The sequence below is a fragment of the Thamnophis elegans genome, chromosome Z, assembly GCF_009769535.1.
Source record: "Thamnophis elegans isolate rThaEle1 chromosome Z, rThaEle1.pri, whole genome shotgun sequence".
NCBI lineage: Eukaryota > Metazoa > Chordata > Lepidosauria > Squamata > Colubridae > Thamnophis > Thamnophis elegans.
In genome coordinates, this window is record NC_045558.1 from 40,407,069 (window position 1) to 40,433,349 (window position 26,281).

Below are 26,281 nucleotides of genomic sequence, written 5' to 3' on the forward strand. Positions count from 1 at the left end.
TACATTTGTACAATTTAAATTTATTTTGAAAAGTCAAATAATTACAATTTCAGACCATACTACTAAATAGAACCTGCTTCATCTTAATTTCTGTATCATGTAGACTTGTGTGAACAGATCAAATAATTCTTATATCCAGTCACTTAGGCTTATCCTGATTAGGGAGTAATAAAAATAGGAGGAATACTTTGCAGGTCAGCTTGGTATTTAAAAGAAATTTCAATTTCCTCTCAGCAGTACTGGGATTATTTTACCAAAGCTCATTAAAGAGAGTGTCGGGTATAAGGGTTTTTTTCTCACCCTCCAAGGTATAGTCCTTCCAGTCCAATATTGTTTTAATTATTAAACTAAGGATACAGGAAATTCTGGCTTCAGATTAACATACCAAATTGTGTTAGAGTGAAATAAACTGGACAAGCAGATTTTTTTGAAACAAAAGATGAGAGGTTATTAAAGTAGTAGTTTTCTACTGAAAATACGACATGCAAGCATTAGCACACCAGTTCTTTCTCCATGAGGTTGAACAAAAATCCACTTGTTTAATAAAACAAACAAATGCATGAATTACAAAATATTTTACCACTCTTGGGATTCCCATTAATTTTTGTTTAAAGGTATTTAAGTACATAAAACTACAACAATTACACCTGGAATATTATAAGAAGAGAAGAAAAAGGGTATTTCAAAAGAAAATACATCTTAATGAACCAGGAACATTTTAATTGGATACAGGATAATGGTAGGGAACCAACAGGAAAAGCTAGGTTCGGAACATGCTGTTGAAAAATTGTATTTGCTCTGTAACTGACTGTTTTTCTTAATAACGCCCTGAAAGAAAGAAAGAAAAAGAATGCTGTAACTATAAATTCACACCTCCACATCAGCTTCTACAATAATTTAGTTCTTTCTGAAAAGAGACTTTATTGTATTAGCATTTCCTATGATATTCTTAAAATCTCTCATTATATTAAGATTAGATTTACTCTTTAATTAATATAGTTATGCTTACTTGGACTGTAGGAACGAGATCTTGATCTTGATCTGTAACGACTATAATATGGTGAAGGTGATCGCCTCCTTTGAAAGAAAATGCAAAGTATTTTTGTTGACAGTGGCTCATTTCATATTCATATATTATGAATATTATGTACATTAATGAGGTTTGAATATATTGTTTGTAGGGTTTATGGAAAAGCAGAGTTATATTTTATACAGGTAATCCTTGACTTATATTCATTCATTTATTGACCATTTGAAATTAAAACAGCACTGAGAAAAGTGACATGACCATTTTTTCATACCTATGACAGTTGCAGCATCCCAATGGTCAAGCAATCAAAATTTGGATGCCTAGCAACATGTATTTATGTCCTGGATCATGAAATCACCTTTTGCAAGCTTTTGACAAGTAAAGTCAATTGGGAAGCCAGATTCACTATAACAATCATATTACTAACTTAACAACTACAGTTAATTCACTTAATAACTGTGGTAATTAAGGTAGTAACGTAAAGCAAAACCCTCTTAATTATCTTGCAAATTTTTGAATCAATTGTAGTTGCAAGTTGACCACACACACACACACGTAGTTCATTTCACTTACTTACTACCTCAATCAGTGACCATTCAAATGCTGTGTCCTCACAATTACAAAACTGCAATTTGGGCACTTTGCAACTGGCATGCATTCTTGGTGGCGGAAGCAACCAGTGGTCATGTGAATGCCATTTGTAACCTTTACAGTCATCTTCTAACAAGCAAGGTCAATGGGGAAGGCAGTAGGAAGCTGTGGTCATGTGATGTTAATGAGTTGCAGTGATCTGCTAAACAATTGCAGTGGAAGTGGTTAAGTCCAGTTAGTCATGTGATATTTTCACTTAGCAACTGCATCAATTAAAGACAGAGTTGCCTGCCCCAAATGCAGTTTGTAGTGTGGATTACCTATATTGGGTTATACAACAGCTGTAGGCTACTTAGCACGAATATACATTCTATTTTTAAATAACTCCCCAATCAGGTTATAATCAGGTTTTTTTTTGCAAAAACTTTGAAATGGCCCTATTTGCCATCCAGGTACTTCCTAGGATATTTTCTTCCCAAACCAAGTTTCTTCCATTTCTATTTTATTATTTGTTTCTCACACTGTATATCTTTCCTCTCTTTTTAAAGTGATTCAATTATATGTATGAAAGAATATTACAATAAATAGTATTAACTATTTTGTCACACTCTAATTAAAAGCCTTTACACTGAACTGTAATCCAATAATACTGATTTCTTTTCTTTTTTAAATGTCAGGCAGAATCAAGAGTATAGCATCTACAGAAGACTTAAAACTGGAAAACTCACTTCCTATTTATTTTGCCTTTTCACAGGATACAAACAAGGTCATCTCATCCTGATAATATCTGTTGAATCTATTTTTTTCCTTAAAAAAAGAACATGCAATGATAGAATACCCCTCTTTTTTATTAGAAAATAATCAACTGAGTAAGCTTGACTAATTATTTTCTATCTAACAAGGAACAAAGAATGTTCCTTGCTAGAAAATGTATCTGCTACTACCAGATGGATTTTAAAAGTGGTAACAAAGGAAAATAGTTTATTTGTCTGTTGGGTACAAAGTAAGATGGCCACTCCTTTCCTCCACCAAAATTACAAAGTTTCATTTATTTGTTAATGAAATGTTCAGTATAATATTCATTATTATCCTGCCTGTTTCATACTATTAGCTAAAATGGGCAGTATAGAAATTTAGTAATTTAGAAATTTGCTGACTCAATTTGCTAAAAATCTGTAAACCGCTTAGAGAGGGCCGAAAGCCCTATGAAGTGGTATATAAGTCTAATAAATAAATAAATAAATAAATAGTAAATAAATAGAGTTTTCCAAATACTGCAAAATATTTGCTGGCAATATCCTAGAAGAGGTAGATCTGAACATTTTGGGCACATATTTTTCACACATTTTGAGAGAAATTTACAGAATTTGGCTTATGAAGGCCATATACTTTTATCTGTCATTTTAAATCTGCAGTGTAGATAATTGAAGTTTGTCTCCCAAATTTAGTGGTGTACTCATAGGGTGGTGTGGAAATTAGGGGACTCATATGACTCTTAGATTGTCCATCTCTTCTAAATGGAGAAGGATGTTTGAACTTCAACAAAGGAGATTTCTGATTACCTCCAGAGAAATTGTTGGTTCTTATCAAGCTGGAAAAGCTTACAAAACTATTTCCCAGGAATTTGGACTCTGCCAATCCATTGTTGGGGAAACTCTGTATAAATGGATGCAATTCAACAATATTGTTAACCTCTCTAGGAACGGTTGGCCAAATAAGAACACAAAGCTGCAATTCTTGTAATCCAAAAATTGTGTTTGCTCCCAAAATGGTTATCACTTCCAGCACTGTATCAAGTGGCTTCAGTATAGAAAGGTGACACAGTGTATTGGCAGATTCTTTCCCAAAGCCATCTCAAAGATTGCTTTTGGGAAACAGAACTTGGTAATCTCCCAAATGGCCATCCTATACAGAGGCTGATTTATGGCATCCTGGAATAAGCATCATTTTGGGAATGACCGCAATACTTGCAATTTAAGAACTGTGACTACTTCCACAATGGCATGTACTTTCACAATGGTATGAAATGACCTCTGAATAAATGTATGGCTTTCCACATAATCTCTCTCTCTGTCTCTCTCTCAATAAAGGCAACAGAGGTGGAGGTGAAGGAACAGCGGAGGTGGAGATTGGTTGCTTTGCTTTCCCAAAGGCAATCTTTGTAAAAGGTAAGTGCAGCAAGATGGGGGAGGAAGTCCAAGGGCATGGAACATAGGGTGTCGTGAAAGGCCTGGGGAATCTGAAGCAGGCCACATATGAGATGAGGTGGTGTTGCAGTGTAAGCTTGGGGCTGTGTTGCTCTTTTTATGGACTTTCCCACCCTGAATACCTCTTGCTCCTCTTAACAACTGCAATGAGATCAGGGATTGTGGCCATTAAGTAAAGCAATTATGTGGCTGTCTCACTTACCAGCCACAATTTATGACCATAATTTTTGATTCAATTATGATTGTAAAGCAAGAATCACCTGTACTCTACAAAAACAACATTTCTACCCATCTACCATCTATGAAAAATGATCAGTGTAAACTGAAAGGTTAATGAAAAAAATGTTCTGTAAATAGAGATGAAAACAGAACTCTGAAAAAAATTATTTATTTCTATTCCATTATTGAACAAACATATTTAACTTTATTTATTGAAACAAATAATAAATAAGTTTTTTCTGCTTTATAATTAGATTCTCTATCTAATTAGGATGTGTGGAGAACAGATCATGTGATATTTAGGCAGAAATACTGAACATTCAAAAGGCTTCACAAAATTTTAAGCAACACTATTAGAATTTATTGCTTGTTTTAAAAGTTTTCTATAATTTCCACATACAATTTGAATACTTACCTATAGCGATAATCATATTCTTCATATCTGTCATATCCTCTGTCGTATCCTCTGTCATAATAGGAATCACGGCGACGGCCAGTTCCTCCTCCTCCTCCTCCTCCTCCTCCACCACCACCACCACCTCCTCCTCCGCCTCCACTGCTATTTATTAAAAAAGAAAGAATTAAAACAGGTTAGGCTGAAAGCTATGCATCTATTTAAGATTTGTATCAAGAATGAAGACAATACTTCTAATAAAGAAACTGAAGATTCATAGTTGACTTAATTTCAGCAATTATTCAAACTAGCATCATATATCAAAAATTATTTACAAGATGTGCTCAGGTCTTATCCTAAGCTCAGGGAAAAAATAAATAAATATGCTTCAGGAAGAGTATTTAAATCCTTACCTTTTTTTGCAAGCTTTCAACTACAGTTAACTGATATGAGGTCATTCCTCTGTATGTATACATTTCTGTAGTATTTTTAATTGGCTTTTATTCTATAGTTTTAATTTTATTCATTTTAGTTATTCTGTTGTACACTAAGAACCTGGTGGCGCAGTGGTTAGAATGCAGTATTGCAGGCTAATCTTAATTGGCTGAAGGTTGACTCAGCTGTCCATCCTTCTGAGGTCAATAAAATGAGGACTCAGATTGTTGGGTGCAATGTGCTGACGGCACTTTAAACTGCCCAGAGAGTGCTGTAAAGCACTATCAAGCAGTACCATATTTTTCAGAGTATAAGACACACCTCCCTCCCCCAAAAGAGGGTGAAAATTTGGGTGCTTCTTATACACCAAAAGTAGCCTCACCCACCCGCCCTCACCCTTTGGTCTCTGCCTCTCAGCAATTTACTTCCTTGCAGCAAATGGAGAAAATGGGGTTTCTGGAAGCGGCAATAGGCTAATCTTTTTCTTATGGTGTGCCAAAATTGTATGTGCATGCGCTATTGCACGCACCCACACCAATTCAACCCTCACTGGCACATGCGACTCCTCCCCTCCCCAAGGCTCTGGAGGCTTTCTTGAAGCTTGGGGAGTGTGAAAACAGTCTTCCCCAGCCCTCTGGAAAGCCCAAAACTCAGCAGAGTGCCAGAGCTGGTGACTGGTGTGTCAGTAAATATGGCTCTGCATGCCACCTGTGGCACGCGTGCTGTAGGTTCGCCATCATGGGGCTACGGCAATCCCTGCAGCCTGAAACAGTTAATAATTGGGAGGCCCATACTGAAATTGAAAGTGAAACTTGCTGTTTGCTGCAAGGAGGCAAACCGATGGGAGGCAGAGGCAGATTTTTTTTCTTGTGCTAATCAGGCTGTTTGCTGCAAGAAGGTAAATCAATTATAAATGTCTATAGAATGTTCAAATTATTAGACTTGTTTTTTTAAAGACAGCTTTATTATTGTTCTAGACAACTTAACAAAATGAAGAAGCTTTTTAAAATAAATGCTTGATCTGAAGAGGCCCATGCTATTGTATCTCCTTTTAAATAGCAGAGAATAACATATACTTCCAGAAAGCCACATCAATTTTAACAGCTTCTGTACAAGTATAGTCTAAAATGTAAGTGTCCTGTTGTCTAATTAGATTCTGACTTAGTCATGTTCGGAGTAGGTCTATTTAAATAATTGGGAGGAATTAGTGTGACCACATTTAAGAAAACTTTCTGGCATTACTGCCATAATGTACATTTCTCCAATTCTTTGTTATTTCTATGGGTCAGGCACAAACGCACAGAAACACACCACAAACTGTGTATTTTGTGTACTGTTTCCTGCAAGGAGGCAAATTACTGGGAGGGGGAAGGAGATTTTTTCCTCTTCTTTTCCTCCCTAAAACTAGATGCGTTCTATACTTAGGAGCCTCTTGTACTCCAAAAAATATGGTATATAAGTTCTAAATACTATTGTTATACTGCCCAGAATTGTAAAACTGGGACCACTTAACAAATACAATAATCTCTGAAGCTCTGGATTATATAGTGTTTCTCTATCAGTTGGCAAATAGAAAAGTGTTCACGATATGCTATAACGTTCAACTTCAGAACGCTATATATAAAAAGTACAGTATGTTGTTAAACTTGGCAGCTAGGCCCTGTACACATGTATTAAGAAAGTTGAAGTCAATCATTAGGGAGAAATACTGTTCATCTCTTATCCTGAATTGAAAGCTTCTTAACTGAATTAGGTTCTGAGCTATCTGTCAACAAAAGCTGCAAAAATGCATACCCCTATTGCTTCCATTTAATGTTATGTTAATTTTAAAGATATTTATTTATTCTTCAGGAAATACTCAGTACAGACTACAACTGCACCTATTTCTGGAGCCCCAGGACCCAAAACAGAAAAGGGAACAATGGGCTTATTTTGAGCTCCATTGCTTTCCTATAGCAAAATATTGGAACTATTTGTTACGTTGTATTGGAACCCAATCTTTTGAAACCTTCTGAGGGAACACTCTAGTGCAGTGATGGCGAACCTATGACACGCGTGTCAGTGCTGACACGCGTAGCCATTTGGGGTGACACGCACAGGATTCATCCCTAAGGTGACCAGACGTTCCGCTGTTGGGACGCGATGCATCTGTAGCGGAGGAGCGGGATCCCGAGGGAGGCTGTTGCAGAAGGGCGAAATCTGAGATTTCTTCGCTTCTGCGGCAAGATAACATTTGTTCTTTAGAGGAAGGGGGGGAGAGACCACTACAGTTGCATTTCTTTTCTTGCTGGGGATTTAGAAGTCTTATGTTCACTTTTATTCCCGGGGAAAAAAACAAACCCGAGCCTCCGCCGTTGTCCAACCCTCGCGTTTCCTGGCAAGAAATCCATCCCCCATTATGACGAGGTATGCCGGCTTTCGATTGGTAAGGCATCCTCGGCATCCCCCGGGTGATCTCTGGGCCCCCGGCTTCCCCATCTCCTCTCCTATGGGGAAACGTGCATCATAATGTTGTAAGCTGCCCGGAGTTACCTGTGTGTGAGGTGGGCTGCCCTATGCATTTGCGTTTGTGTGCTGGAGAGAGAGTGAAAAAGAGAGGGAGAATTATATTAATTAGAAGCGGCGGTGGCGGACGTCGGCAGCGACTGTAACGACTGCTCGGGCGAGGTGCGGAGGAAGAACGGAAGGTCCCTCCCGCCCGCGATGACGGCTCCAGCCATGGACGACCAGGCTGGCCCCAACAACAACAACGCACTGCTCTTGCCGCCACCTCCGGATGGGAAGCAACCACGCCTGTGCGGCCCCTGTGCTGAGGTGGGAAGCGAGTTGGCAAGGCGTGGTTGCTTCCCACCCGGAGGTGGCGGCAAGAGCAGCGCGTTGTTGTTGTTGTTGAAGAAGACGCCGGGGCCAGCCTGCTCGTCCATGGCTGGAGCCGTCGTCGCGGGCGGGAGGGACCTTCCGTTCTTCCTCCGCACCTCGCCTGCACGGTCGTTACAGTCGCTGCTGACGTCCGCCACCGCCGCTTCCCTCGCCCGTCTCGATTGCTGGAAGCAGTAACAAACGGTGCGTCTGCTCCGCTGTCAGCGCCTTGACAGCCACCCCAGCCGGCGGCTACCGGGCCTCGCTGGAGTCAATTGCAAAACCGCGTTCAGCGCTTTGAGGACCTGAGGCATCTTGGGAAATGCAGTTCCCTATCGGAAAGAATGGAGTAGCTGCGAATTTGTAACAACAGAAGATAATAACTTGGTGCTTCGCAGGTTACGAAAATCTCAAGTTTGATTTGCACACTGTTTTTTAAAAGTTAGATAAAGAAATTATGCTGTGAAAGCGACTAGAAAGCCTCCCCTCCCCTTCCTGTGTGCGAGAAAGGGAAGGAGAGGAAGGAAGGAGGGAGGGGGGAAGGAAAAGAAGAAGGGAGGGGGGAGAAGATGGAAGGAGAAAAGATGGATGGAAGGAGAAAGAATGGGAGGAGAAGGAGGAAGATGGAATAAAAAAAGAAGAAAAAGAAGAAGGGAGGGAGAAAAGAGGGAAGGAGGTAGGAAGAAAAGGGGAAGAGAGGGAAAGAGCAGAAAGACAAAGGATGAAGTTGATAGGCAAGAGGAAAGAGGAAGGAAGGAAAAAGGAAAAAGGGAGGGAGAGAGGAAAGAAGAAAAGATGGAACTAGAAAGGAAAGAAGGGAGGGAGGAAAGGGGAAGACAGGGAAAGAGCAGAAAGACAGAGAAGGTGAAGGTAGATAGGCAGAAGGAAGGAAGAAGGAAGAAAGAGGGAAGGAGGAAGGAACAGAAGCGAAGAGGAAGAGAGAAATGGAAAGAGCAGAAAGACAGAGAAGGTAGATAGGCAAAAGAAATGAAGCTGAAAGAATGGAAGGAGGAAGGAAGAGGAAAGGAGGAAGGGAGTGAGTGAGGAAAGAAGAGAGGATGGAAGGAGAAAGGAAGGAAGAGAGGGAAAGAGCAGAAGACAGATAAGGTGAAGGTAGATAAGCAAGAGGAATGAAGGAAGAAGTGAGGAGTCTCGAGGAGGGGGAAAACATTTAGTGACCAGAGTTACAATGGCATTGAAAAAAGTGACTGATGAACAAAGAAGTTACTAAGCAGGTATGTTAAATAATTTGTTTTTGGTTTATTAAATACAATTATATTGCAATTATATATTTTTGTAGTTTAAACTATAAATTGCGCAAAATTATGTTTTTGTCGAAGTGACACACAACGCGAGTTATGCTCGATTTTTTGCCGATTTTTGACACACCACGCCAAAAAGGTTGCCCATTACTGCTCTAGTGAGATAGATTGTTTGGAGTTTGAATAAGCAGATCTGTGTACGTTTACTCTTATCCATTGGGCTCTGAAGTCTCACTTAAAATGCCAGTCATAGAATATATTTATAGAAATAATAAGAGTGAAATAAATCAGTCATTAGATTAGAACATATTTAAAGGAACTGAACATTCCACTTAAAAGTCCAATGGCAAATAAATTTCTCATAGTAATAGGATTAAGACAATCTTGAAATAAAAACATGTCTTACTGAGTTGGTCTGCCCATATAGATGCCAGGGGTAGGTGTGTGTGCTCTCTTTGTGATAGAGTAATCCACTCTGATTCTTCTACCATCCAGCTCCATTCCATTTGCATGTTCCATTGCCTACAAGATAGATTAAAAAAAACACAAAACTGTTATGTCTGTATGTAGTAATCTTCTACAAATTTAACTTCAATCTTTTTTTTGGGGGGGGGGATTGTGATCAATTTAAATGCTAATACATTCCTGACATTTTATTTCTAAGGAAAGCAAAAAACAAAAAATAAATAGGCAGCTGTTTTTTTCAACTAAAATAAAGAATTCTATGATTAGCTTCTTCTCACAGATTCAGTTATCATTTCATTACTTCCCTGTCTACTTCCATTTCATTTTTTCTAGAAGAACTGGGTATAATTGAAGTTTTAATGAAAGCTCTTCCAGAAGAGATCCAAGTTATTTTTTAATCTATATAAACATTATTAAAATTCTACTATAAAATAAGCATAAAAACACAATAAACCACAAAAAACTTAAAACTTGCAAATACAAATCTAAACATATAACTTAAAAACACCCCATGTACAACTTCTGCTTTCGTATTCCTCAAAGATCTTCTGTCTTTAATTTCTTCACAGATCTATTAATCCTCTTTAATTCTTTTGTAGATCAGATTCCTGTTTATGTAACTTTTTAATTAGTATCTTTTTAAACATGCTGCATTGTGGTAGTTATGTTTTAAAAACGCCTCAAAAGTGGTAGACAGAAATGCATCAAAATGTCAGAAAATCCTGAAAATAAAATTTGAACTGAATGTACAAATATTTTTATTGGGTATCAATGAAAAATATCACAATTTACTAAAATATATGACAACTGCAAGAAGAAATTTGGCACAGCCAAGAGAAGAGAAACTTTGCCTACAACATGAGATTGAAAAACTAAAAATGGAGAACATGTTGCAATGACAAATTGGCATTATATATACTTAATAGAAATCTAATTAAATTTAAGGAAAGGTGACTCCCATATATGCTAATGCTATACACATTGCATAGTAAGGCAAATTTAGTGATTTGTGATAAAAGGCAAGAATGTGGCACTGGAATATTTCCCATATTGCTTCTTTTGTTTTATTCCACTGTATCTATTATTACTATTTCACATAAAAAATTTTCCTATGTATTTTGCTATTGCAACAGTAAAAATGTATTTTAAAACATTCTTAATATATCACGAGACTGATTTTACATTAGGCCCCATCCCTTACAGAATCAGAGATGTTGAAACTTAAGACATTTAAAAATTGATAATTTCAATTAATGAGGAAAATTCATGTTTGCTATCAAATATTTTGTTAGAAAAAGTTAACACCATTCCAGAGAGAATTACTGCTTCTATATCATAATAGACCTATCAGAATGTTCACTCAGAATCTCTTTGCATAAGACATAATTGCCCTATTGTACAATAACACTTACGTATTGGCCACAAACACATTTCAGGATATTATCATTTAATTTAAATAATTATATTGAAGTGGGAAAGTTGAGAATTTAGGGATTAAATTCACAGACAAGGTAATTCGGTATTATTTATAGCTTGAAACAAAATAAGAGGAAAACTGAATATTGAATATATCCCTGTTTAATATTTTTTAAAACCACATTAATTATAGACTATACTGCCACCTAGTGTTTCTTTTTATTCCACAGAAATATTTGTTTCCTTTTTATGATGTCATAAATCTTATGCATTGTGTTGTTTCAATATACTGATGTCTGTATAATGTGTTTAAAATTATTTTTTATTTAGATGGCTTAGAATACGAAGAATGAAAAAGAGGGGAAAAAAATCTATCAATGTTAATTCCAATTTTGGCTTCAAAACTACAAATGTAAAATTATTTAATTTTTTTCATCCAACCAAATTTATTCTGGTTTCTGTTTGTAATTGTATGAATCTTTCCCCACTTACAGAAATGTTATTAAATGCAAATTATAGTAAAATGAATATTATTTGCAAAAACACAGTACACTTTAGTGAAGAGAGCAATCATCAGCCTGTAAGTGTGACATTACGAGGTCTCTCAGATTGAAGACCATGTAATATGGCTGACACATGGCTCACCAAAAAGGTAGAAGTGATCCATAATAAAAGGTTAATGTGAGCTAAAGTTGATAGTAAGGCAATATCAGACTGTCTTAAAGCAGAGAATGCTACTAACTGGGCTAGAACAATCCAGTCATCTCCTACTGACTGGCGGTCAACTTTCAATGTATTTTCTAATCTTTGTAATATCCTGAAGAAACATCTAGCACTTAAGCCTGCTATCAAAAGATCTTGAGTGGGTAGATCCCGTTGGTTTGATTCTGAATGCCAGCAGCTGAAAAAGAAATTGAAAGCAGCAACGAGGCTTTCCCAGAAGAACCCTACTGCTCATATTCAAGCTGATATGTTGCACATAGCAAGAGAATACAACAAAAATATAAAATTAAAGAAAAAAAAGTTCTGCTACCTTAATTTGGGCAGAACTTGAATTGGCCCGTAAAAGTCATAATTCAGCAATATAGCAGGAGTTATAAAGCAATATTTTATATAACAATCTTAGCTGAGGAATGGGAGAACTATTATAGAAGTCTGTTTGCTTCTAAGTAAAGAAACTGCCTTTGAGTGGTGAACTAGCACCCCCTGAAACCCTTCCCTCTTGGCCATCAGCCTCTATAAAAGAAATGCAATTGATTATTAAATGACTGAAGAGCAAGAAAGCCCATGGTGAAGATTTGCTACCAGCAGAAATATTTAAGAATTTTACTGACTAGTGGAGTCCATTATTGACAGGTCTTTTCACTCATATAAATAACACATGCCATATTCCAGTTGGCTGGAAGATGGCAATAGTGGTCCCCATACACAAAAAAAGGAAATAAAAAGTATACCGGTATTTATAGACCCATTAGTCTGATTAATATTGTAGAAAAAATATATGCGAGCTTCCTTTTGAATAAAATGAAAATCTGGGCAGAGCAAAATCATATTCTCGTAGAAGAGCAAGCAGGCTTTAGCCAATTTCATCTACCATTGACAACTGCTTTTTTCTGAACCATCTAATTGCCAAATATGCCTATAAAAAGAGACCCCTATATATAGCCTTTAGATCTCACAGCCACATTTGATTTGGTAAACAGAGATGTGCTATGGTGTAAACTGACAGCTCTTAAAATTGAGCTAGACTACTAATCCTGATTAAAGCCCTATATACAAATACTTGTTTGAAAGTGCAGTATGGGGTTAATGGAGTTCTGATTAACAGGATTCACACAAACAAAAGGGTAAGACAAGGGTGTATTTTAGCCCCATTATTATTTAATTTATACACCAATGACTTGCCAGGATTAATGAGGGACTCTATGATGTACATGCCAATGATTCTAAATAGAAATCGTAACATCTTGCTCTAATATGATGATATGATCTTATTATCGTACTCAGAAGTAGGATTGCATAGACCAATGATGGCGAACCATTTTTAGTTTGCATGCCAAAAGTGAGGGGAGCACAGAGGAGTCATGTGCGGGCATGCCACACCCATAATGCTATGTGCACAACCCAGCACACATGTGACCCACTACCTCCCTGCATTCATGTGCGAGTGATCAGTGCTCCCCCTACTTTTGGTGCTTTCTAGAGCTTGGTGAGGGTGAAAACAGCCTCGCCCTGGAGGCTTCAGAAGCTTTCCTGAAGGCTCCAGAGCGTGAAAAATCAACCCTATGGACAAAATGGAAGTTTGCTCGTAGGGCCGTTTTTCACTCTCTGGAGCCTTCAGGAGGCTTCCCTGAAGGCTCCAGAGGGCAAAAAGCAGCCCTATGGCCAAACTAGAAGTCACTTTTGCCGTCCGGAACCTTCAGGCGGCTTCCCTAAAGGCTGTGGAGGGCGAAAAACGGTACCACGGCCAAACTGGAACTCACCTGTTGCAGCAGTCAGAACTGAATTGAGAATTTATATAATTTATGCACTGTCCAAAATTAGAACTTTTAATTACTGGTTCAAAATTAATGAAATGGAGACTATAGACTCCCTAAGTTATGTCTACTAGAGCAGATAAGATTGCAATCACAAACCCTCTTGATTACTAAATTGACAAATTATAGAGAGAGCTGTGGCCTCCCAGCGCCTTGTGTATCAGGAGAACAAAAAAAGTTGTCCAAAGAACTTGATTTGATACTGACATAATTCTTAGTTCTAAGGATTTAACTCATTCACTACAGTATCAATGGAAAGAATATTGAAGGCAGTAATCAAACTGCCTCAAATGAATAAATAACTGAATCTTTTAAAACTTCACCTAAAACAAATTATGTCTAATTAATAAGTTTACCATATATCTCCTTTTTCAAAAGATGTCCAATTGCCATTAGATTTTAACTATACTTTTAATACATTTTTTCTGCAGATTTTAACTATAGGTTAAAGATAATTTTTCTGGGAAATATCATCTATGCATGTAATTTCTTCCTAATTTTTCAAAAGATCTTAGCAATAATAAACATAAAGTCTTTTTCTAGCTGAATTCAGATTCTGGTTGATTAAGGTATTTATGTAGGTTTCTTTACAATAAAAAATAAACTTTTTATTGCTTGTTTCTTTTTTAAGCCTCCCTATAGCTCTTGACTTTTTTGATAATTCCATGCAAATTACTAGGCCCAAATCTGCTTAATCATTTGAGATCAACAGTGGTTAGCTGGATGCTGCTACCTAGTTGGATTAGCAGTATAAAATATTAGGTTTAAAATGAAGTTGCTGAGCCATGGATTTATATGCTGAGTTAGCAGCATATTAGCCAACACATCTTTTAATATGACAAACAGGACAAGTTCACACATACCACTAAATTATGTATACTTACAAAAAATAAACAATAGGGTTAAGGTTGCGGTAAGATTAAAACTATACCAGCCACAATATGGTTTTGTGCAAATGTGTATTTTGTTCTGATACTGCATTAGTGCTCCCTGTTTAAAATACATTGGCATACCCTATCAGTCCCAAACAAGCTCAGATAAAATCAGGTACTCTGTGAAAGTATTATGTACCATATTTTTGGGAGTATAGGATGCACTCCCCCCCCCCAAAAAAAGTGGGTTGAAATGTCTGTGCCTCTTATACAGCAAATGTTGCTGAAGCCCCGCTCACTCACCGGTCCCCACCCTTCGGCTGTTTTCGGTCTCCGCACATTCTATTTTAGACCAGTTCCAGATGGCAGGGATATGCCGCAGCACATCACCACTAATTGCCGTGTTTTCGGTCTCTGCATATCACATTTTTGGCCTCCACACACTCCATTTTAGAGCTATTCCAGATTCGGGGATTGCCACAGCACATCATTGCGGATCATCACCTCTGCATATTGTATTTTTGGTCTCCGCAGTCATGTTTTTGGCTTCCACACATTCCATTTTGGCCACTGTGTTGCGTTTTCGGCTGGTTTTACATGGCAGGGATTGCCGTTGCCTAGAACCAGCCAAAACGCAATGCATGGAGGTGGCGATGGACGGTGGCGATCCCTGCAGTGTGAAGACTGATTGGCAGTATTCTGGGAGGCCGATCCAACCGCCAATCAGCTGCTTGTGCTGAATGAAGCTGAGATTATGTGCTGAAGCTAAACAGCTGCTGCTTGCTGCAAGGATACTACCTAGATGAATACCAATGGATGCTGGTAGGCAGAGGCAGATTTTTTTCTCTTTCCCCAAAAACTAATGTGCATGTTATACTCCAAAAAATACGGGTAATTTCCTTAATATTCATATCTAGTTTTTCCTTAGCATTAACCTATGGATTTCTAGTTTTAAGACATACCTACATCAAAACGCCTATTGTTGATTTCAAACACTTACATTAGCCCTTTTACTCATAATTAAGCCTACATCTTTACTTTTGTCACAAAATCAGATATTTGTTCAGATCTATTTATTTTAATCTCAAATATATGCAGGTAGTCCTCAACCTAGGACCATAATTTATGTTGCTAAGTGAGAAATTTGTTAAGTGAATTTCCCCCCCTTTTACAACTTTCCTTGCTGTATTTGTTAAGTGAATCACTGTAGTTGTTAAATTAGTAACACGTTTAAGAGAATCCGCCTTGGCTTGGCTTGTTAGAAGATTACAAAAGATGATCACATGACCACGGGACACTGCAACCATCATAAATATGAATCAGTTGTCAAGCATCCAAATGCAAATCATGTGACTAGGCAGATGCTGCAACTGTCATTAGTAAGAAAAATTGTCATACCACTTTTTTCAGCGCTGTTGTAACTTTGAACTAAATGAACTGTTGTAAGTTGAGGACTACCTGTACTTTTGTCATTTAATTCATGCTTTTCATAATTTACCATTACTGAGGAAATAGTTACTGAGAAATTCCCAGAGATATTGATCTGTGCTGCAGCACGTTATGATACTGGTCATTCAAGACTTTCAAACAACACTTTCGTAAGAGAAAAGATACAAAGTTAGCAGCCTCAATGAATTGCCACCTTGTTTCCCTGAAAATAAGACCTGCCCTGGATAATAAGGCCAATTGGACTTTTGAGTCAAAAGAAAATAAGACCCTATCTGGGAAACATGGTACATAGAACATTCCTTGCTAATAACATGCACTGATCAATATTGGCATATTTTGGTCAGAATGTCAACATCAAAACCAAAATCTAGTTTTACCCCAGACACCCTTGTGCTTTAACATGCAAGTAGCATTTCTAGAGACCATCTGGAAACTCGCCAAATTCCTACCTAAGTGTCTAAAAAGTATTCAGGTAGATTTCCATTTACAACCCTTTGGATAATGAGAATTTGAATTAATGTCTATCTCCAAAAGTCAGTTATATCTTCAAATTGAAACTTTTGACTTTCGCCCTACCCACTGCCCCAAATGGTCATGTAATCACAATCTGGGCACTTGGCAACCAGCCTTATGACTATTTGCATCATCATGGCATTTGTGACTTTTGGGGCAGTTTCTGGCAAAACTTGCCATTGGTTAAATTAGATTTATATTTACGACCGCATGATTCAACTTACAACCATGGTAAAAATAATTCTTAAAACTGGGTTAGGTTATATGGTGTTGACTTGCGATGCAGTCTGTTTCCAATTGTTAAGGTTGTCAGGAACTGCCTGCACAGAATATACTGACCCACATCCAGGATGCATCCTTTGCTCCCCAGAATAATTATTAGCTTTAATTGGATAAAAAAAAAATCTGATATATGAGGTTGTGTTTAAAAAAAGATAATCAAGATTATATATTTAGTATCCTACATAAATTAAACTATAGTTAAAGTCATCAAAAGAAGCCATTTATTTCATTATATGTGTGATTATAGAAATTTATCTGTATTATTTATCAGGCAGTTTCAAAGTTAAGAAGTATCTTTGCAAAAAAACCTGATACTTTTAGATTTTTTTTTTTACCTCTTTAGAATCGTCTATTCTTTCAAAGTAAACAAATGCAAATCCTCTTGATCGCCCAGTCCGTTGATCATACACAACATTGACTCCACTCAATGGCCCGTAACGGGAAAAGACTTCTCGAAGATCCCTCTCAGTAGTATATAAGCTGAGGCCAAACACTCCAACACATGTATTAGGATCTGGATTAGCCTAAAATGTACCAAGTTAAAATATTAGGTATCTTCTTACTGACAGTTAAACCAGTTACAGGCAGTTCTTGACTTATGATCATAATTAAACCCAACATTTCCATTGCTAAGCAAGACAGTTAAGTGAGTTTTGCCCCATTTAATGATCTTTCTTGCTACTGGTGTTAATTTAATCATTGCAGTTTAGTAAGTAACACAATTGTTAAGTGAATCAGATTACCCCACTGACTCTATTTGCCAAAGATTACAGGTGATCACATAACACTGGGGTCACTGCAATAAACTGCTTAACATTTGCCAAACATTCAAATTTTGATCACATGACCGCAGGGATGTTGCAATGGTCATGTGACAAATTGTCATACTTTTTCAAGTGCCACTGTAACTTCAAGCAGTCACTAAACAAACGGCTGTCAACTGAGGAGACTTTATACTTAGTCTTGCCCAGAAACAGTGATAGCAAAATATTTCAAGAAGTTGCATACTGAGTAGCATATAAACAGAACAGAAATATTCTGTTTAATCCATCACTGAATCAAATTTCTTTAAAAAGACAATTTCATTCAAATTATTAGAGGTATAAGAAAGGAATCTACTGTGAAGTGAGCTATGTATTAATCTTCCTCATCTCATCGTTCTGATTTTAAACATTTTATCCAGTACTTTAAATTATGCTATTTAAATATCTCCTAAGGAAAGGCTTTAAACTTGTACTCTCCATGGCCAATCCAATTCTCAAAAGAAATATTAGTATAGTTTTTCAGCAGAAATTTTAGAAGCAAGCTGCTTTGGTTCCTTAATTTCTTCTACCCAGTTACCACTCCTTTTCTCACCATTTCTAATTCACACCTTATTGCAAACAAGAGAAATAAAGGACAAGTTTAAGTAGCAAAATACACATTTACTTTTTGGGGAACTTCTGGTAGCTAAGATGAAAGTAACTGTGCCTGTAAAGCAGAAAATGTAAAGATTTATCTTTTTTTCTTGAATACAGAAACTTTGTTACAGCCAGCCAAGTTAAAGTGATAAAAAACCCCATAATATTCCTACAAGCTTACACTACATACTCTGCTGCCAGTGTGCCTTCTTCGGTTGGACATAGGAGAGTGGCTTCGACTCCTTCGACGCCGATATTCTGGGGTATATGATTTACTCCGTGATCGCCGCCTGTGAGAATGGGATCTAGAGCGAGTATATCGCCTGTGAGAATGTCTTCTGGATCTAGATCTAGATAAATGGTAAAAATAAAGTTCCATATAAAAACTTCAATAACCCATGAAAATTAGCATTAAAAGTTATTAATCAAAATTTAAAACAACTGAATTCATTTATATAACTGATAAAAAATTAAGACATTAATTCAAAACATGGGCAACTTATGGAATAAGCTCTTGCACCTGACATGCTGTTAAGATGCTGGAGTTACATATCAAAGAAATATCTTAAAGTAATTCTAAGCCTCACTTATCCCAAAACAGATTTGTTATTTTTTTTAAAGGCAAAGAAATGAAGTAATACTACAAGTCTTAATATTCTAAACTGAAGCAGTGAATTGCAGAAAGACTCCCAAAGCTACATGACCACTGCCACCCTATTCTAGGTGGTGTGAAATGCAGAAATTTGTATTTTTATTTGAGACACAAATTTGTCATGTAAATCTTTTAACTTCCGTTCAAATAGTCTTTATATATTCTTATAGAAATATTTTCATATTTTTCATAACTACGTGTAGCAATGAATTTAAATGGCTTACCTGTATTTCTACATTTGCATGTGTATATTTACATATTGTTAAAATACGTCACAATTGCTTGAAAACATGCACAGGACAACTATTCAGATAGGTTCTACAATATCACATTACCACCTTTTTATTTTTGTTATTATAACTATATGATTACTTACGAAGTTTCTGGGCATTTTTCAAGCCCTGACAAAAATCTTAGTTCTATAATGTCTAAATTTTCCAGTGAAAGATCCAACCAACAAGTGTACAAATAAAGTTTAACATATTCAAGTTTTTAATAAACATAACATACCTGGATTTTGATCTTGATCGAGAGTGTGATTCAGAATGTTTAGAAGCTCTTGATGGGCTACGAGATCCTGACCTGCTCTCAGATTTTGCACGAGCAGGACTCGCAGCTGCAGATTTTGACTGGGAGCGTGATTCCTACCGAAAAAAGCAGTATTACAAATGGTATTGGTTGCACAAATGCCTACCTTCTTATGTTAAAAATAACTATATTTTATTGATTGTGCCTGAAAAATAAAGGTTAGGCGATACCCTCTAGGGCAAGGTTCTCTTTAACCCACTATTAACATTGTTCAATTTCCTCAAATAATTCCCTACATGAACCAGATGACCAATGTTCTATTAACTAAGTAATCATGCAAATTCATCTCTAACTTGATCATACAGACACTGGAACATAAGCCATACATTTACTTAACCTAGGACCCATTCATTCTTCCAGATTCTTTTAATGCTACTTCACTCTTGCTTTCTACTTTTCTTCATTCTTCAATTTTCATTTTTCATACTTCGTGTATTCTTCCCCAATTCAAACAATTCATTATAGCCTTAAAAATATTCAAGTGCTTCTATCTGACCAATCTTCTGTTCAATTTTTTCCCCCATTCAATTTTAATTTTCTGATCTTTAACATTTTTCATTAGCCTTCTTTTATCTTGATTTATCTTCCACATTCTTGGAAAAAACTCTTCCATTTCTTCACGAACATTAACCTTAATGGAAAAAGAACATTTAGTATATTTAAGCATGTGGGGATTATAAAACCCTGCTGGATTTCAGAACTTTATCGACTAAAATGGAATAGCCAGCAGGTGAAAAGCAAATAACTAGTTTATAAAAGCAATTAAAAATATTTTAACTGATATAATCATATAGGCTCTACTAATGAGTCCACGATTCCCTTGCAGTGTTTCCCAAATATTGTATACCTATTCTGTTCCCTCACTTCAGTAACTTTCAAGTCTGTAATATTTATCCAATTTGTATTTATATATATATATAAACACACACACACACACACACACAAACACACATTCTTAAACACACACTTGCCTGTAGTTTAAAAAGGTAAGTAAACGTATAGGCAAAGATTCAAAGAATTACAATAGTATATCCATTAACACAAATACAAATAATAGTGTCTTGACTATTATTCTGCTTTTTAAACAGAAATATTGCACAACAGTACAAATTTGGTTCTAAAATACATATTAAGTGCTGGTTATTCAAGTCCCAAACTGTACTGAAAATGCAAATTTGATTTACTTCTTTGAATCTGAGCCATCGAAGCTACCTTTGATATATAAATCTCATAATTCATGTCTATCATTAAGTGTGATTATTTTATTCAAGTTACAAATACTTGTACAGTAAAATAGAAACAAAACAAAACTATTTGCTAATATCAGTATGGTTTTATAGTTCGGGTAATGGGTTAACTGCTTGACTAGATGTCTACTTTGTACTCTATGAGAATATATTAGGCAAGGCAATATAGAAACAGCAAACTTTGGGCATGTATATTATATGTATCTAAATGAGGTAATCATTTGTTCTCCCAAACTAAAGTATCAAGCAGGTATGAATTACTCTCAAATTTACTTAATTCAAAAGCTGATTTGAAAAGGGGCCCATTTTTTCCCAGAAGTTAAAAATGTTCATTTTATTTTCTAATCTCAGATCTTTTTCCTATCATTTTTAAAATACAGTACTGAATAAAGTTGCAAAAATCTCAAACATTTTGCACTTTTAGCAAGGATCTGCAAATGCTTCGTGGCTTTTCTAAAATTCAATTTTTATGTACTCTACGGTTACGTAAAAGTACTCTACAGTACCTTCCCACAATTAACTATCATGTAATCTAACCGCTTAAGAAAAACTTCTAAAAACAAAAGATTTTTAATGGCAGAAAAATGGGTAATAAATATAAAACTTGAAAATGCATAAGACCATAGATAATGGTAGATAGCTTACTACAAGGAACTACAGATAGGTCACAACTTACAACAACAACTGAGCCAAAATTTTTCGTGCTAAGTGAGACATTTGTTAAGAGAATTTTGCCCCATTTTACGACCTTTCTTGCCACAGTTGTTAAGTAAATCACTGCAATTAAGTTAATGATATGATTGTTAAACGAACAATTGACAATATCTCATATAATTACTAACAAATAATTTCAATTTACCAGATTGAGATACCAGATAATTTTAAGGAATAGTTATTTCTAAATAGTGAACTGCATATAAAACGAATTATAGTTTTCTTTACTTGCTCCACTGGACTTATACATAGAGATTAGTTACATTGTTACATGACTAAAATTTCAGAGACTGCAGTTTATTAACACTGACTGATGGAGCGACTTAAATTACTACCACTGTTAATTTTAATATTAATTCTAAAATCTCCATTTCTATACTATATTGATATGAATAGAAAAGTCAGATATAAATCAAATATCTAATATACGTTATAATTCTAGTCTGAGAGCCAGTTTGGGGTAATTGTTAAAGCTCAAGATTACAAACTGGGAGACCATGAGTTCTAGTCCTGCCCTGGCCAACCACTTTTAAATGTATTAATGTAGGTTTAAATGTACATCATGATTGATTGATATAAATGCCTATTAGTGTAGAACAACTTTGGAAAGAGTAGACAAGCTGCCTTGCCTTGATGCCATTTCCACTTAAATATTTTTGAAATTATATCCTGATCAATGCATTTAGAAATATCTAGTTTTAATACAGAGACATCTTTTTCAAGTGAGATGACTACTGTATCTTTCACATAAATGATCTTTCTAATTTAAAAATATATATTGCACAACTGTATTGGTCATTTTTAGAACAGAAAAAAATTACATTGAAAAAGAATTTTTTCCCAATTTCCAGATCTATTATGTACTCTTGAAATTTCCCAGTAACCCCCTTATCTTTGTAAGCGTTTGAGATTGACCAATGTCAACATCAAAAACACACTAATATTAGAAGGCAACCCAATTTTATAATCTGCATTTATATTATCATGACTGCATTTTGTCCAACTCACAACTGACACACCTTTGTGACAGATTGCAGTGTTCTGCAATTTAATACTTTTTGCTAGAAGCATGCTTTCTTGGACAGTTTTTGGCAAAAACTGCCAAACATGAATGCATTGACTCCCTTAATGACTGCTGCATAAAAGGTCACAAAATTGGGTCAATCATATGTGCCTCTCAACTTATGACTGCCATGATTTACAATGGAAATTCCAGGCTCCATTATGATCTTAAGTCAAGGACTATTTGTACATAAAATCAAAAATATTAAACAATATTTCTTAATATATTTATATTATAAAAATAAGAACAATTCTACAGGGAAACCATAAAATTTAAATAGCTAAATAGGGACTTGTTACCTTCTCAAATTTGTTACCTTCTCAAAAATGCAATGAGCAACTCAATTTCTCCAGATTTTTAAATCTTAAGAGAGTGGTGTGGATCTCTCAGCTTTATGAGGTCTACCTCAGATATAAACATAAAGGGAAGGCTAGTATGAACCTCAAGAAACTCAGGTAAGCTGGTCTAAGAAAATAGCAGTGATTTCTATGTTAGGTGGGCCATTCTTAAAAGTATGAAATAAATACAATCTATATTATGCACAAAAAACAGCTTATGTGGCTTTTTGCACAAGAAGCTAAGTTAAAATAAATGTATTAAAATTTTCTCAGGGGGAATGTAAAATAAAATCGAGAGAAAATTTGACATGGACATACTTCCACTTATAATCACAATTGAGTCTGACTGGACTTTAGAGAGTATATGGTAGCCCTCAACTTATGACAATTGAGCTAAAATTTCTGTTGCTAAGTGAGATATTTGTTGTGAGTTTTACTTTTCTTGCCACAGTTGTTAAGGGAATCATTGCAGTTGGTAAGTTAGTGGCACAGTTAGGAAGTGAAACTGGTGTCCACATTGACTTTGTCAGAAGATTGCAAAAGGTGAACACATGATCCCTGGACACTACAACCATTATAAAAATGAGTCTGTTGCCAAGCATCTGAATGTTGATCATGTGATCATGGTGATGCTGCAATGATCCAAAGTGTGAAAAAATGGTCATAAATCACTTTTTTCAATGACGTGGTAACTTTGAACTGTCACTAAATGAAAACTGTTGTAAGCAGATGACTACCTGTAGATATCACCTGAATTAAGCCAAGCAGTTCAGTGGTAGCTAATGCAGGGCATTTCTTATTAAGGGAAGTATATCTCACCAAAACATAACAAAAAAGCTACTTCAATACCATTTTTAAGTAACAAAGAGGATTTTATTGCACCGATTCTTAAATCTAATTACACTGGGTAATTTATTCTTTTAATATAGCTACACTATACACTTCTATCTTGCCTAGTTTCAAATTGTTTCATTTTTTTTCATTTCTTCACAACTTCCAGCGGCTGCTTCAATATTAAGATAAGTGTTCCTAACTTTTGCACAGAAAATCAAACAATAATCCTAAATATATTGAAAAAGCCTATCACAGTTTTACATTTGGTTTGGTTGTTTTTCAAGATTTAAAATATGTGAGAATAAGCTTTATGAAACATCATTATTAGATCCAAATGAACATTAATTGTAAAGGCTGAAATATATTCTTATACAAGGATAGATTTGCACTGAATCACACACTTCAATTATGATTTTTGAGAAAAGTAGTAATAAGATATGTCAGGTTTTTAAAAAAATGGGTTTTCCCAAATTTATAAGGTAGGAGAGGAACGAAATTATCTCAAAAGTTTTTTTAATACTGTATTAGAATACATACACACACACATACATACACACAAATCTAAATATAAAAATAATGTTAACATTCTTCCCAGACAACATTTTTAAAAATATGCTACTATACTCTCTATATAAAATTTAGAAATCCTTTCAATAATTAAATAATGACTGATAAGTTATTTAAGATAGTGCAAACCTAGAATTGGAACAGTGGCAAGTAGCTTCTAATTAACTCTTTTCATTATTACTGCCCACAATAATGCAGAAAATATCCACTAATACCATACCTTAAATATCTTATCATAACAAAATGTTGACTCTGTCTTCTGTTGTAAACCTAATAAATCATGCTGGAAGCTTAACAGCATTTTTACCTGAAAAAAACCTGACGCCATTTTCATCGTATTATTAGAAACGATCCTCAACTCTCTTCCACGACAAGTGGGCTTCTTTACAGCCGGCCCTCCCACATTTCTCTGTGTATGGGGTGGTCCCTTCCCACCAGCCCCGCATACTTTCTCTTTGGATTTACTGGGAGGGGGGATATGTTTGCTACAGTGAAAAGGGGGGGTTAAAACGATAGGGAATGAAATAACTTTAAAAATGGCAATAAAATAAAATAGGGACAGGGCAAACGGTTAAAAAACCCGAGGGGGCGCCGGAACCAAAGTCCATTAAAGGGATGAGGGATGGCGCCAAAAGAGGAGTCTGGATCACGGTTTGTTAAGTCCGAGGATCCTTGGTCCGGAAGGCGGTAAAGCAGGGCCCGGAGTCGAAACAGCCAACGGGAGCACGGTCCCTGCGGGCGGAATGCAGCATAGCCCCACCTCGGAAGAAGGAACCATTTTGGTAAGGAACAACGAAGTCTCTCAGGATGACTCCGCCCCGCTCAGCGCCCGATTCGGAGGCTCCTTTTTTCCCCCTCCTCCTCCTCTTCGCCCACTTCTCGGCCTCAGGGCCAGGCCAGGCCTCCGACACCTCGGCCCGAACAGAAACCGCTCACTACTCACCCTCGCCTCGAAGTTATTCTCCTCCACGTCGCTCATGCTGGCGCGTGTCTGAGGCGGCAGGTGGCCAAACAAGTGGGAATCCAAAGGAGGGAGCGCCGAGCCCCGAATTTCTCCTGCCCCTGCCTCCAATTACCTAACTTCTACGCTGCGGCGACGGCAACGCAAAATGGCGCTTCAGTCACTAAGGTCTGCGCTCGACACTCAGGGAAGGGGAGGGGCTCCTGGTGCCACGCCCAGATATGCCACAATGTGAGCATCTGCGCCGCAAGGAACTACGCGCCGGTAGTAGGCTGGGCGGAGTAACACACGCGCAGTTTTTTTGGGTCTAGGCTTTGCACGTGTTTTCCGGGAATGTTTGACGTGGATTGCAATAGCATAGAAGTCATACTTCTTTTTTGTGGTCCCTATTCGTTACTTTTATTTAATTTATATGTTCACCCAACTGACTCTGGACAGTTTACAATTGAATAGAAACATAAAGACGGAGAACTAAATCCAACCACTATTCATTACGTAAAAACACACTAAAAGAGCACTGGCTGCTGTAGTACAGGTAGTCCTCGACTTACAACCGTTTATTTAGTGACTAAAGTTGCAAGGGCATTGAAAAGATGTGACATGACCATTTTTCACACTTATGATCTATGCAGCCGCCCCATGATCATGTGATCATAATTCAGATGCTTGGCAACTGATTCATCACTTTGCTAAACAAATAATTCCCTCAACACTGTCAAACTATTTACCAAATCTGCATTACTATTAATCTTTTTGTGGTTCCTATCACCCATTTCCTTCCACTTATGACTACTTGACTGTAACTTTGTTGCTTGTATCCTTACGATTTACATTGTTTCCTAGTATGATTTGATTGCTTATTTGTACCCCATGACTATCATTAAGGATTGTACCTTATGATTCGTGACAAATGTATCTTTCCTTTTATGTACACTGAGAGCATATGCACCGAAGACTAATTCCCTGTGTGTCCAATCACACTTGGCCAATAAAGAATTCTATTCTATTCTATTCTATTCTATATTTAAGACATGTGTGCCTGAAAATCATGGGGTCACCTTTTGTGACCTTTTGACAAGCAAAGTCAATGGAGGAAGTCAGATACACTTAACAACTAACATCAGCTTTATAACTGGTAAGAAAAGTCATAAAATGGGGCGAAACATAACATCTCACTTAACAACAGAATTTTTGGGTCTCAATCGTGGTTGTAAGTCGAGGATTACCTGTAATTGCTGGGAAAGCTAGATACCCTTATTACCAAGATTATGCATCAGAATACTTTAGCATATAAACTAGGTCAATAAGGATAGATTGGGATGTTGCTCATAGCCTTGATCTTAATTCGGATCCTCATACACTCATAGTAACTTCTGGGATCATGGC

The 26,281-nt window shown here is 36.5% G+C and overlaps 1 protein-coding gene across 3 annotated transcripts; it reads right to left on the reverse strand.

Annotated features, from left to right (window-relative positions):
- TRA2A (transformer 2 alpha homolog) lies at positions 1 to 25,096 on the reverse strand. Of its 3 annotated transcripts, XM_032234516.1 has the most exons (9): positions 24,878 to 25,096; positions 24,242 to 24,694; positions 19,094 to 19,227; positions 18,113 to 18,281; positions 16,867 to 17,055; positions 9,404 to 9,519; positions 4,463 to 4,606; positions 1,010 to 1,077; positions 1 to 828 (listed from the first exon to the last, which is right to left on the reverse strand). In XM_032234516.1, the coding sequence occupies exons 2-9, from the start codon at positions 24,266 to 24,268 to the stop codon at positions 818 to 820; spliced, it is 858 nt and encodes a 285-aa protein (XP_032090407.1). In that variant the 5' UTR covers positions 24,269 to 24,694; positions 24,878 to 25,096; the 3' UTR covers positions 1 to 817. The 3 variants fall into 3 exon arrangements, with proteins under 3 accessions (XP_032090407.1, XP_032090405.1, XP_032090406.1); XM_032234514.1 differs by lacking the exon at positions 24,242 to 24,694; XM_032234515.1 differs by lacking the exon at positions 24,242 to 24,694 and having other exon boundaries at positions 18,122 to 18,281; positions 24,878 to 25,095.
- Positions 25,097 to 26,281: the final 1,185 nt, after the last annotated feature.